The sequence below is a fragment of the Podarcis muralis genome, chromosome 3, assembly GCF_964188315.1.
Source record: "Podarcis muralis chromosome 3, rPodMur119.hap1.1, whole genome shotgun sequence".
NCBI lineage: Eukaryota > Metazoa > Chordata > Lepidosauria > Squamata > Lacertidae > Podarcis > Podarcis muralis.
The window spans coordinates 17,437,164-17,451,573 of record NC_135657.1 but is presented as its reverse complement, the minus strand read 5'-3'; the positions used below and the strand labels follow the sequence as shown (position 1 = coordinate 17,451,573).

At 46.4% G+C, this 14,410-nt stretch overlaps 1 protein-coding gene across 1 annotated transcript in view; it reads right to left on the bottom strand.

Annotated features, from left to right (window-relative positions):
• Positions 1–14,410, bottom strand: part of MRPS5 (mitochondrial ribosomal protein S5) — a 55,227-nt gene that overhangs the window by 2,953 nt on the left and 37,864 nt on the right. Inside the window, exons 6-9 of the mRNA XM_028724947.2 lie at positions 9,760–9,850; positions 8,568–8,614; positions 7,163–7,220; positions 4,545–4,607 (exon numbers count right to left, since the gene is read on the bottom strand). Coding sequence (XP_028580780.2) covers positions 4,545–4,607; positions 7,163–7,220; positions 8,568–8,614; positions 9,760–9,850 — 259 coding nt within the window. The remainder of the gene's footprint in view (positions 1–4,544; positions 4,608–7,162; positions 7,221–8,567; positions 8,615–9,759; positions 9,851–14,410) is intronic.

Below are 14,410 nucleotides of genomic sequence, written 5' to 3'. Positions count from 1 at the left end.
GCCCTGTTTTGTACACTGCTGCCACTGTTTCACATTGAAGCGCTGTGGGATGTGCGTTAGGTACCATAATGCCAGTGATATGAAGATTGCTTTTCAAGGCATGATTTGGTTATGAGACAGGAGAATGCAGCACAGCTGCTGGAGGGAAGCAGGCAGATACGAGCTGAGTATCTTTAGCCTAAAGAAAGTAAGAAATTAAAAGGGAGGGGAGAACATGACAGTGCCCTTCAAATATCTGAAGGGCTGTCATACAGAAGATGGGGTGGACCTGGTCTCTGTTGCTCCAGAAAGGACTAGAACCAGTTTGGAAATTGCAGAGAAGCAGACCCCAGTTCAATGCACACAGAGAGAAACCGAGATCAATGGCAGAGCACACACAGGAAGTCCCAAGTCCAGGACTTAGAATCTCCTGTTGAAAGGGTCTCAGGTAGCAGAAAAACCTTGTCTGGAGACTCTTGAGAGCTGCTGCAAGCCAGGGTGGACAATACAAAATAATAATAATAATAATACTGGGGAGGTGGACCAAGCAGCCTGGCCTGGCATAAGAACCTATCTATGATCTTAACGATCATAATTCTTCTTCAGATCCTAATTCATTTCAAAAGTAACTCCATGCCAGGCTGTGAAAACAGTCTGGTCCTTTAAAGGACACCTAAAGGTCTCATTAAAACGATGCATCCTGGGCACAAATCTCAGCTAGGCTCTCTGATGTGCACAACTGATCTCTACACAAGTGAAGGCTGCACTGCTCTCTTCATTTGAAGAATGTTATGAATGGTAAATAGGAAATCCCTAGTGGCCCACACAGAGCACGCTCAATGTAAACAGGACACCGAAGCCCCCATTCCAAGAAGGGGGAATCTGTGGCCTTGCAGATGTTCTTGAACTCTACTATCTCCTACCAATTGACCATAATGGCTGGGGGTGGTAATGTGAGAACATCTGGAGGGCCACCCCCCATTCCTGCCACATCTGTATAAAGCGGCAAATGCACATATTTGGGTGCGTGTCTCCGGTGCTTAAAAGGATGCGGGTGGCGCTGTGGGTTAAACCACAGAGCCTAGGACTTGCTGATCAGAAGGTCAGTGGTTCGAATCCCCGCCATGGGGAGAGCTCCCGTTGCTCAGTCCCTGCTCCTGCCAACCTAGCAGTTTGAAAGCATGTCAAAGTACAAGTAGATAAATAAGTACCACTCCGGTGGGAAGGTAAACGGTGTTTCCGTGCGCTGCTCTGGTTTGCCAAAAGTGGCTTAGTCATGCTGGCCACATGACCCAGAAACTGTATGCCAGCTCCCTCCGCCAGTAAAGTGAGATGAGCGCCGCAACCCCAGAGTCAGTCACGACTGGACCTAATGGTCAGGGGTCCCTTTACCTTTTTACCTCTGGTGCTGAGGAAAGAAAAGAATTTTCCGTAACCTCTAGCTCCACCTCTGCCTTCGGTCAGGGGCAAAGATTTAGCTCTTATCGCAAAGTAACCTGGGGCAGCAGCTGATCGTTTATACCGTGCAAGCCGGCCAATTCACACCCGGTAAGAAGTAACCCGCAGAAATGCAGTTTTGGCATCCAAGGATGGAAAACGTGGCGCTTCCGAAATGGCAAATGTGGGACCGCTACCAAATGAAACTCTTGATAAATAGCCTTTCAGATATCGCTCAGACGTAATTATGTCGAAAACCTGATTCCATCTCCAAGCATGAAATTGATACTTTCTCAAAACAGCAGAGCAAATGGCTTTAGATGGCTATCGCTTGTTTTTCAATTATAGGGGTGGGGTGGGGGTGTGGAAAGAAGGGGAAAAAGAGGGAAATATTAGCACAGCAAAGCCTGTGGCCTGCTAATAGACTTCCTTTCCTCCATTTACTGAGCACCGAGCTTGCCCTGCAGACTGGAATAATCTCGAAGAGCTGTCTTAATGGCTTTTTAATAAAATGCATTAGATCACACTTGGGGTTTTTTAAAGATTTATTGGCCTGAATCACATGAACTAGCACAACTTAAAGAGGGCTGGGTCATTCTAAGTAAAAGCCCCATCACAGAACCATGGAATTGTTGAGTTGGAAGGGACTCAAGCGATCATCTAGTCCAGCCCTCTGAATTCTCATTTAAAATGGTAACAGATTGTAAATCTGCAGAAACAATCAATGTAATACTCCAGAAAGGAAGGAGACTTGAGGTTCCCTCTTGCATCCAAACCCATCTAAAAACACTGATAGAAGAAAGTACTTCTTCACTTGATCCCCTCCCCCTCTTTCCTTTTTCCTTTCTCCTTCTGTGATGGAACTCCTCTTTGGGGACTTCCCTGGCTTTTTTCTGGCCCATGTAGGACCAGTCTGGATAGCTGGCCTTGGTGAAGATTTGACGTTTTCATCCCCAAAAAGTTTTTGATTTGAGTTTCTACTGAAATGAGGCTGCATTTTAATGTTGTATTTTAAACTTGTTTTTAAGTTGTATTTTAATCAATTGTTTTTATACCTGGTGTTAGCCACCCTGAGCCTGGTCCTGGCTGGGGAGGGCGGGGTATAAATAAAACTTATTATTATTATTATTATTAACAGCTGAACTACGGAACTCACCCCTGCAGGAGGGAGTGACAGCCACCAACTTGTACGGCTTTAAGAGACGATTAGATACATTCACGTTATCAATGGCTTCTAGTCATGGTGGGTGTGTTGTGATAGTTCCACTGTTAGAGGTCATAGGCCTCTGAAAACCAGGTGCTGAGAAACATGAGCGAGCCGAGTGCTGTTATGCTCAGGTCCCGCTTGCAGGTTTCCCACAGGGATCTGGCCTGATTCAGGAGGCTTGCCTTGTGTTCTTATGCAGTGCAAATTTCTCACCCAGGCAATCCAACACCTGCACCATGAAAACCTGAATTCTGCAGGTTAACAACAGAAAGAATTAGAGGAACCATCGGAAATGACTATGAAAAGCAGTAGAGATATGAGATGATCAGAGCCCTCCGAATTTGAAGAATGGGAAACCCTATTAAAAAAATTATAATTTGGAAGATTATTTGGATTATTTGATATGTATAATTTGGAATATTTAACGTGATTTGATTGGATTGTTAAAGTGGAAAATTTAATAAAAATGAATTTAAAAAAGAAAACCTGAATTCTACAACTGGTGGCAATGACACAAACTGACCATTTTACACAAGTGGTTCTTTCGCTAGTCTTGGGGGAGGCCATGAGAACTGCCCCTCCACCCACGGCCAACTACTAGAAATCTTATTTAGCAACCTCTCTTGTATCTGAGGTTTCAGCAGGCAGTGCTCACTTGCTTACAAGTCTGTTTTTTGCAATCGCAAGGATTAGAATTTGGCTTTTTACTCCGCTGCAAAAAACAAAGGAGGCAAAGAGATTCTCGGGAAGTTGAATCCCACACCCAGTGTTACATGCTGCATTTTCCTGTGCTCCCTTACAAAATGACAACAGACACACAACCCTGAAAAGGAAAGAGGGCTGTGTTTTGATCTGGAGTATTTTCTCGTGAGGTTAAGAGGAGTGGGGGGCACCCGCTTTACAATCAAGGGCTACACTGGTGTGGTTTGTGTGACTTTCCATTTGTATGACCCTACACATTTTGGGAAGGCGTGAGATATATTTTTCGGTCATTTCTGAAATACCTAAATCAGTTGTGCCAGAAGAAAGACCCCAAAAGGTGAAAAATGCATTGGATCAATAAACCCTGCTTTACTGGTTTGTTCTCCATATTCTTGCATTTGGCGCCTTCCCCTCTTTCCTTCTTCCACGAGATGGTCCAGCAGAATTAACGTTCAAGAGACAGCAAGAGAAAAATCGTTTCATTGCACAGGTGAAGGAGTTCACAGTCAACAGAATGATGCCCGAGGCATCGGAAAGGATGAGCAATAAAACTTCCACTGCCACCCCGACCTTCCACATATGGGAATTCTTAATGCTTCCATTTGTCAGCTTGCGACAGCACTCCTGACCTAAGTTCTGCGCATTCAGCATTGCTGCCTGCCCACCGAACTTATGGGGGGGGGGGGAATTAGAAATGCTGAAAAACTGAGAGTGCTGGGCTTCAATCCGGACAGAGCGACTGTTTCACATTACAGGAAAGGTTATGTTAAGAAAAGAAGACTGACCACACTGATTTGGACGAGAACACTTTTAAATTCCGCATCTACCTGAAGGAGCGACTCCACCCCCATCGTTCTGCCCGGATGCTGAGGTCCAGCGCCGAGGGCCTTCTGGCGGTTCCCTCATTGTGAGAAGCAAAGCTACAGGGAACCAGGCAGAGGGCCTTCTCAGTAGTGGCGCCCGCCCTGTGGAACGCCCTCCCACCAGATGTCAAAGTGATAAATAACTACCTGACATTTAGAAGACATCTGAAGGCAGCCCTGCTCAGGGAAGTTTTTAATGTGTGACATTTTAATGTATTTTTAATCTTTGTTGGAAGCCACCCAGAGTGGCTGGGGAAACCCAGCCAGATGGGTGGGGTACAAATTAATAATAATAATAATAATAATAATAATAATAATAATAATAATAGTAATAATCAGTTGCAACTTTTACTTACCCTTGTTCTGCTTCTTCATCCGGATGGTTGTTTTCTTAACAGTGCTTGCGATATCGTGGTAAACTAGAAGAAAAGGTACCGGTAAATGTTACAGTAAGGAGAGTGCTGCTGGGTTGGATCAAAGGCTCACCTAGCTCATCATGGACAGAGGATCTAAGGGCAACAGCCCACTCCCCAGCAACTAACATTCAGAGGTAAACTACCGTATTTTTCGCCCTATAGGACACACCGGCCCATAGGACGCACCTAGCTATTTTTTTTGGGGGGGGGAATCAAGGAAAAAAATTTTATTTCCCCCCCAGGTTTGTGCAGCCATCCCCAAGCTAGAAGAGCCTTCAGGGACAGCCTCTCTAGCCTCCGTGGGGCAGCGGCTTGCCCCGCTGTCCCCCGAACTTATGGGGCTGGCGATGGGGAGAAGCAAGCTTGCTTCTCCCCCCCGCCAGCCTCCAGATCAGGTTGGGGAATAGCAGGGTGACGGCGCTCCGCCTCCCCGCTATCCCCCAAGCTTATGGGGCTGGCGATGGGAAGAAGCAAGCTTGCTTCTCTCCTACCCCGCCAGCCTCCAGATCAGGTTGGGGAATAGCGGGGTGACGGCGCTCTGCCTCCCCACTATCCCTCGAGCTTATGGGGCTGGCGATGGGGAGAAGCATGCTTGCTTCTCCCCCCCGCCAGCCTCCAGATCAGGTCGGGGAATAGCGGGGTGGCGGCGCTCCGCCTCCCCACTATCCCTCGAGCTTGGGGGCTGCAGGCTGCTGCCCGCAAGCTTTGCGAGCCGGCGGGACCTCCCGCCGGGCTCGCAAGGCTTGCGGATAGCTTCCTGAAGCCTGGAGAGCGAGAGGGGTCGGTGCGCACCGACCCCTCTCGCTCTCCAGGCTTCAGGGAAAGCCTGCATTCGCCCCATAGGATGCACACACATTTCCCCTTCATTTTTGGAGGGGAAAAAGTGTGTCCTACAGGGCGAAAAATACGGTACCTCTGATAATGAAAGCTGTACTGCAATTCACTTTCAAGTGCCAAATGTTGAGAGTATGGTACATGAGACAGCGGCATCTGAACTGGACCAGTATTCCTGCAAGGCAGGGGGTTGGACTTGATGACCCTTGGGGTCCCTCTTCCAACTCTACTCTTCTGTGATTTGCATGTTCATTCAGACTTTTGGACTTGAGCTTTTGAGACAAGCAGACCAAAGGAATGGCAAGCCACGTAGGCTGCGTCAACAGAAGTCTAGTGTCCGGATCAAGGGAAGTCACAGTCCCGTTCTATTCTGCCTTGGTCAGACCACACCTGGAATACTGTGTCCAGTTCTGGGCACCACAATTTAATGAGGGGGATACTGACAAACTGGAACGTGGGCAGAGGAGGGCAATCAAGAGGGTCAAGGGTCTGGAGACCAAGCCTTATGAGGAACGGTTGAGGGAGGTGGGTATGTTTAGCTGGGAAAAGAGGAGATATGATAGCCATCTTCAAATATCATAGAATCATAGAGTTGGAATAGACCACAAGGGCCATCGAGTCCAACCCCCTGCCAAGCAGGAAACACCACCAGAGCACTCCTGACATATGGTTGTCAAGCCTCTGCTTAAAGACCTCCAAAGACGGAGACTCCACCACACTCCTTGGCAGCAAATTCCACTGTCGAACAGCTCTTACTGTCAGGAAGTTCTTCCTAATGTTTAGGTGGAATCTTCTTTCTTGTAGTTTGGATCCATTGCTCCGTGTCCGCTTCTCTGGAGCAGCAGAAAACAACCTTTCTCCCTCCTCTATACGACATCCTTTTATATATTTGAACATGGCTATCATATCACCCCTTAACCTCCTCTTCTCCAGGCTAAACATGCCCAGCTCCCTTAGCCGTTCCTCATAAGGCATCGTTTCCAGGCCTTTGACCATTTTGGTTGCCCTCCTCTGGACACATTCCAGTTTGTCAGTGTCCTTCTTGAACTGTGGTGCCCAGAACTGGACACAGTACTCCAGGTGAGGTCTGACCAGAGCAGAATACAGTGGCACTATTACTTCCCTTGATCTAGATGCTATACTCCTATTGATGCAGCCCAGAATTGCATTGGCTTTTTTAGCTGCCGCGTCACACTGTTGGCTCATGTCAAGTTTGTGGTCAACCAAGACTCCTAGATCCTTTTCACATGTACTGCTCTCAAGCCAGGTGTCACCCATCTTGTATTTGTGCCTCTCATTTTTTTTGCCCAAGTGCAATACTTTACATTTCTCCCTGTTAAAGTTCAAAAGGGCTGTCACATGGAAGATGGACCACGGTTGTTTTCTCCTGCTCTGGGGGGGTAGGACATGAGACAATGGATTCAAGTTACAAGAAAGGAGATTCCAACCAAACATGGGGGGGACGGGACGACTTTCTGGTGGTAAGAGCTTTTTGACAGTGGAATGGACTCCCTTGGAGGGCGATGGACTCTTTTTATTGGAGGTTTTTAATCAGAGCTTTGATGGCTGCCTGTTAGGGATGCTTTAGCTGCGATTCCTGCATTGCAGGGGGTTGGTCTAGATGACCCCTGGAGTCCCTTCCAACTCTACAATTCTACAAGAAGAAGTAATGCAACTAGCTGGCTTTTAAAACCTTAGGTAGAGTCTAAAATCTTGCAACTTACTTGTGTGATCTTCGTATCTTTCGATGTAGTGCAAATAGTGGATAGCTCTGTTCTTCGCCTAGGGGGGGAAAAATCCAAGAAGACACTTTTCATTAAGAAATGATTATGTCAGATGACTGTTTCCATTTTACGGCAAGATCGAATTTAAGATAAAAAGGAAGCGGCTCAAAAATAAGAGCTATTTCTGCCAATTACGTACCGGCCTGAAATGTAATTAGCTGGATAAATTAAAAGGGATCAAAATGCTTTTATAAAGTACCACAGACTATGCCCAACCAAACTTGCCAGCCTACCTGCCCACACTGGCAATGTCAGCTATTTGGGGGTCTAAAAGGAACAATGGGCAAGATGTCCCGCTTCTTTTACTCCCCTCAACTGCTGCCGGCACGCCCCTGAAAAGCTGTTCCTGAAGGATAGCAGATCCTCAAGCTCATTTTTTTTTTTGCATACATGGAGGGAGAGCAGGAACTGGAGGAGGGAGGAAATCTACAACACAGCTATGTCCCCCTTTGGCAAAAGAGAGCAACAGATCCCCAGCTGGTTAGAGGCTGGCCCAAGTTTCCAGTGTCCTTCACATGGAACAAAGGAATCTGCCTTCTACCGAGTCAGATCATTAGTCTATCTAGCTACAGCACCATCTATGCTGACTGGCAGGGGGCCTCAGGCAGGGAACCTTTCCCAGTTCTACCTAAAAATGATAGGGATTGAAACTTGCAAGCATTGCAGGCGCTCCCATCACTGAGCTACGTTCCGTCCCCCCAGTATGTTCTCATGCCAGGACAGAACCACGGCACTGTGTGCATTTCATGCATAAATATCAAGAAAAGGAAGACCAGATTTGAAGGAAGACATCTGAAGGCAGCCCTGTTTAGGGAAGCTTTTAATGTTTAATAGACTATTGTATTTTAATATTCTGTTGGAAGCCGCCCAGAGTGGCTGGGGAAACCCAGGCAGATGGGCAGGGTATAAATAATAAATTATTATTATTATTATTATTATTATTATTATTATTATTAAAGGTAAAGGACCCCTGACCATTAGGTCCAGTCATGACACTCTGGGGTTGCGGCGCTCATCTCACTTTACTGGCCGAAGGAGCCGGCGTACAGCTTCTGGGTCTTGTGGCCAGCATGACTAAGCCGCTTCTGGTGAACCAGAGCAGCTCACGGAAATGCTGTTTACCTTCCTGCCAGAGCGGTACCTATTTATCTACTTGCACTTTGACATGCTTTTGAACTGCTAGGTTGGCAGGAGCAGGGACCGAGCAACGGGAGCTCACCCCGTCGCGGGGATTCGAACCGCTGACCTTCTGATCGGCAAGTCCTAGGCTCTGTGGTTTAATCCACAGCGCCACCCGCATCCCATCATCATCATCATTATTATTACTACTTTTCAAAGGACATACTTTCCTCAATGCAATCATCCTGTCCGTTGCTTTTCCCAGTGCAAAACCTGAGGGATGAAAACAGATTGGTTAGTAGACAAATGCCGCACGCGGAAATCTGCAAAGCACTTGCGAACAAGGAGGCCTCCTCATATCTCTGCACTTCGCCCCACTGAGGCAAGTGGCAGTCCTGAAGTGCTTTTGCATTTTCAGGTTGGCTTCCCCCCCGAAGGACGCTAAAACTGTCCAGAAATGTGCTCAAGGAATCAGATAGCAGTTGTGAAAGTCTTCACTTCTCCCTTCCGTCTGTGGAACGGCTTGCCAGCTTTCAGCAAAAGGGAGCAAAAAACCTTACTAAATGTGCCCTTGGCTCCTTGATCAATCTACTTTCTGTGCAATTAAACGGCACAAGTCTTGGCTTTCATGGAACAGAGTGCCACCGGGAACCACAGAGCGTAATTATAGAATCGTGGTGTTGGAAGGGACCTCCTGCGATGCAGGAATCCCAAGCAAAGCATCCATGACACATGGCCATCCAACCTCTGCAAATTAAAAGCAAAGGACCCTGTATTAATCTACATCCCGAGAACACAGCCAACGAGGGTGGCTTTGCTGCTGGGCTGTAATCTTGGCAACAGCATTCGATTCTTACTCTCCGAGGAAAAATAAATTGGTGTCTGATGGTGTATTTTAGAAGCTGCTGCAGGAGAAGTGTTATTTCCTTGCTAAGTTCGTATTTAACAATGTTCCAAAGAAAATTGCTGACAGTCAGGAAAAAGCCCCCTTAGCAGCAGTCTTTTTAAACCGGGGCAGCCAAACTTTGTGCGTTGCAAAGGCCGAAGTGTCCTTTCGAGTCAGAGGACAGGAAACAGCCTTCCACTCGGGGGCAAAACCCTCCTCTCCTGACCAGTTCCTCGGTCTTTCCACGCTTCAGGCAATACTGTGTTCTATCTCCTTCCACCCTTGCAGAAATTCTCCCCCTTCCACCCCTTGGGTGATGAAGATCGAAAATAACTTGGGCATGAGATATGGAAGATGATAGACAAAAGCACACATTCAAGGGCTGCGGCCAACACAGAGCACGAACACTGGATGGAGACACACACACCAAAGAAACAGAAACGCAACTGAAAAGAAGTTATAGAAAAATAGTGGGTTGCTACGGTTATGAAATGAACAGAAGCTGCCCCCTGAGAATGAAGTGCTCACTTACCAGCAATTCCATTTCCATTTCCAACCACCACCAGGGCACTGACAGATTTTCTCCTTCCTTCCTTGGCTGTCATATTAAATACATTTTTCAACTGAAAAAGAGAGAGAGAAAAAATGCAGGCAAAGTTTAAGATTGTTGATAAGTTAAAATAAAAAGAGGATGTTTGCGGCAAGACTGTTCTGATGGATGCTGCCTCTTTGCAAATCAAGATTCATCATTTTGACAGTTCTCTTGATATGGGTGGGTTGTTGGGAGCACTGTCATTTGCTGAGGGTGTGTGTGGGGGGAGGACAGGCAGATGGGAGACTCCTATGCTGCCTTCCTAAAATGGTAAGGAGATCTATTTGGCCTTGTGTGCATTGCATTTTATTCCCATGTTAGGCCTTGTTTCTCTCTCCTTATTGGTGTTAAATGATTGTTTAGTTGTTTAGTCGTGTCCGACTCTTCGTGACCCCATGGACCAGAGCACGCCAGGCACTCCTGTCTTCCACTGCCTCCCGCAGTTTGGTCAAACTCATGCTGGTAGCTTCAAGAACACTGTCCAACCATCTCGTCCTCTGTCGTCCCCTTCTCCTTGTGCCCTCAATCTTTCCCAACATCAGGGTCTTTTCCAGGGAGTCTTCTCTTCTCATGAGATGGCCAAAGTATTGGAGTCTCAGCTTCACGATCTGTCCTTCCAGTGAGCACTCAGGGCTGATTTCCTTCAGAATGGATAGGTTTGATCTTCTTGCAGTCCATGGGACTCTCAAGAGTCTCCTCCAGCACCATAATTCAAAAGCATCAATTCTCTGGCGATCAGCCTTCTTTATGGTCCAGCTCTCACTTCCATACATTACTACTGGGAAAACCATAGCTTTAACTATACGGACCTTTGTTGGCAAGGTGATGTCTCTGCTTTTTAAGATTAAATGATTAGGTTAGTTTAAACCAGGGATGCAGGAATCTGGGGCCCTCCAGTCCCCATCCGCCCCAGCCAAGGGATGATGGGACTTGAAGTCCAACGACACCAGGAAGGCCACAAGTTCCCCATCCCACATTTAAAACTTTTATTTGCATAGTGCTACCTGTTTATGACTAAACTGCGGGAGGCAGTGGAAGACAGGAGTGCCTGGCGTGCTCTGGTCCATGGGGTCACGAAGAGTTGGACACGACTAAACGACTAAACAACAACACCTGTTTATAGTGTTACCTGGGAACGGTTGTACATTTGATGCTGTAAACCCCTTCGGATACAATCTTGTGGAATGGAGGCATAAGAATAAATTATATGAACGGATGTGTCTGGCTCTTTTACCAACCACGGAGAGTTTCTGTGCACATCCACACCAACATATCAGTTCAGAATGAAACAAAGCAAGGGAAAACAATCAGATCTGTTCAGCTGCACAACTTATAAGGGCTGCAGGATTCCACCTGCAGAACTGAGACTAAACGCAACACAGAATTCTTCTTATTCTTTTTAAAAGTCACCCAGGACCCTGTATGGATGTACGGGCAGGAGAGCAGGCTGGTGCGTGCCTTTCGTTTGATTTCCGTGAGGCCGGTTCAATGGTTAGCCATGACTTCTCTTTGCTAAGGCGTCTGCTTGGTTAAGAAACCAGATGCAAGACATTTGAAGTTCTCTTCCCTGCAGTACTTCACTCAAGCTTCACACTTCATTTCTAATCAGTGTGCTAAAGAAATATCACTGCGCAGGATAAAAACAATAATGCGGCAAGACATCAAACCTTGCTCTATTTTGCTTTCTAAGTTGACATGTTCCTAGAGTGCTCTCCCAGCGACAGGTTAACGTGCTGTGTCATTTGAGGGAGGAGATCTCAATTTATTTATTTTTCAGTTGGCAGAACAGATTCTGCTTGAATCGGCAGCGGCTAAGACTTGTGTGCTAAAATGCAACTGATGGGAGTTAGAGAACTGCCACCAGATTTCCAGAACAACAAAGACAACGTATTTATTTAGATTTTATATGCCAGCCTTCATCACTGATCCCAGAGCGCATGTCTGTCTGTCTGTCGTTTTGCTTAGCTCCAAGCTTTTCTGATCAAGGTTGGCTTGTTCTGAGGCCTTTTTGCTAGATGAAACGATGTCTTACTTTGAACCTGTCCCTTCAAGTTCTGAAGCTGTTTGTGGCCATTCTCCTACAAACCAGTCCTTTGGGGCTTTGACCTGTAAACAACTTGGAAGAGATTTTGGCTTCTGGCTTTTGCTTGTTGCCAGGTGAGGTTTACACTCACAATTTCAGTTTTCCAACCTTTCCCCCTTAATAAGGATTGTGCACAGGATTCCACCTGGATTATTTGTAGCATCTTGCATTCATCTCTTAGCTCTTCTCCGAACTCACAGAAACGGGTTCCTTTGAATCTTTGCTTGGGCAAGTAGCGATCATGTTGTTTGTTTTCTCTTTCCTTAATATTTAGGATAAGTTATAATATAGTTGGAACACAGCAAAGCCTTTAACTAGGCTGGACTATAAAAGCAGACTTGCATAATAGTTAAAAGTTTTGCACACCGTAATTATTGTTTGTAAAAATTAAGTTGCGTATTGGTTTTCTGAGCAGTGTTAATACTTTAGCTGCATATTTTGCTTCCCCATATAATCATTATATACTGGGTGGCATTCAGCGAAGTCTTACTCAGAGTAGACCCGCTGAAATTAATGGACCTGTTATTAATGTTTATTAATGTCAATGGGCCAACCTTTGTCAAACCTAGCTGAATACCACCCACTCATTTTCCCCCTTCCCCAAGATTCATTCATGTATGAGCGTAAAAATAACGAAGAGAAATCGGCAGCACAGCACATCTGCTATATATTTTGGAAAGTTGGCTGCTTGTTGGCTATGTATTTGGACACTTCTTGAGAATTTTGGTTCCTGAGATAAAGCAGCAGGTTTCCCCTCTATATTTAGATACAAGTGGGCCCCACTGTAAACCAAGATGGCAGGCCGAACCTTTCAAAACTGCACCGATTTTAACCACCAATTTCAGAACTGTGCTGATTTTTGTGTTTCTTTGAATTCCCAAGCAATGGTAGATATGAGGCTGCTAGTATCTTTCATGAACCAAAATGGTCACTACCCTCTCACCAACTGAAGGAAATGAAGACCCTCACTGTTACTACCTGTCAGGGAACTGCCACAGGCTCAGGGGTGAGGGGGGGAAAGGCGGATGGATTACAGAGAGCCCCCAAAAATCGTGGGAAGCAGCACTTCCTCAGCGGAGGAAGGAAGCCATGCCTCTAGTGGGGAGGAGATGCAGGGCTCGGAGGAGGCAAGGCGGTGCCAGGACACCTTGCCTGAGCAAAGCAGGAGGAGGGAGGTCCCCCTTTACCCACGCCTTCATTGCGCAGTAGGATTGCATGCAGAGAGGGGAGGCGTAGGCTGGGGGTCAAGAGACTACTCTGCTGGGGAAGATTTAAGGACCGCCCACTCTCAGATTCTGCTAGCGAGTGAGCAAGACATGGAATAGAGGCGCTCTGCATTGGAAAAGTTTTTAGCACCAATAATAAAGCTTTAGAACAGACCAGTGAGGCGTCTTGCCTGATCGCTCTCGAGCAACCACCCGATAGCTATAACACTACCCATCTATTTTCAAGTGTAAGGCATGCTTTGCTTCCTGCAGATCTGGATGCTAGGACCTTCTCTGCTTCAGAAATGAATACTCACCAGCAATGCACAATTTCCAATACCAGCCTTTGTGCAATGGAACTGGAAGGAGCACTTGCTGAATCATTCAGATTAAACAGACACGTTTCCTAGCTGAATTAAACTAACCAAACCCCGAGCTTCATCCAGCACCCAGCAACCGTATCCATAAATTTAACACCTCCTCCTCAAAACACGGCACATCGGAAGCGTTCTTGATGACGATGTGTTTCTAGGATTCTGCACTGCCTAGAGATACCGTAACAGGGCACCACGCCTAAATGTATGCACTGATATGAAGCAGGCTGCATGTGCATTTTTTGTAGCTGCTGGAGGGAGGAAAAAGTAAAGGAAAAGATCAACCCGAGGGAGGATTTCAGCAGATATTATCTGCTGAACTTTGCCAATGGGATCCATGCATCACCGGCGCTGTTTCAACAGGAGCACAGCTGAATCAACAAGTACTCTGCTACTGGAGAGTCTGCATTTGGCTCTCCCGATAAGCTATCTGGACAAACCCAGATCCATGGGAAGTCTGGGTTTTATTACTATGAAAGCTTTTCTCCTTTATTTCTTAAGTGTTTACTGGTGGATATCTGAAGTTCACAGGCTGATTTATGGGAGGAAAACAACTCCCAAGGCAAGAAAAAGGAGCTTTTTGAAAATCCGCTCTCTGCAAACCTGGGTCGCTGCAAAAGGATATTGCTCTCGATTTCCTAAAGCTGGCTAAGAGATTGGGAACAGCAAAAGGACACTGGGGGCAGGACAGAGGATCACAGGCTCTCCAGCATGAAACCCGCCTCCCCAACTCAAGGCACAGTCAAGGGTTACATCAATAACTCCCCAATAGCAACTGCAACAAGATAAAAACTACCTAGTTTCTACAATAACACAAGCAGCCTGGTTTCTCTTTACTCCTCTTCTCATCCTACCAAAAAACCTATGTGTACAACCTAAGAATTGAAGCAGACCTGGCCAACAGCTAGATTTTTATATTTTCAAATATA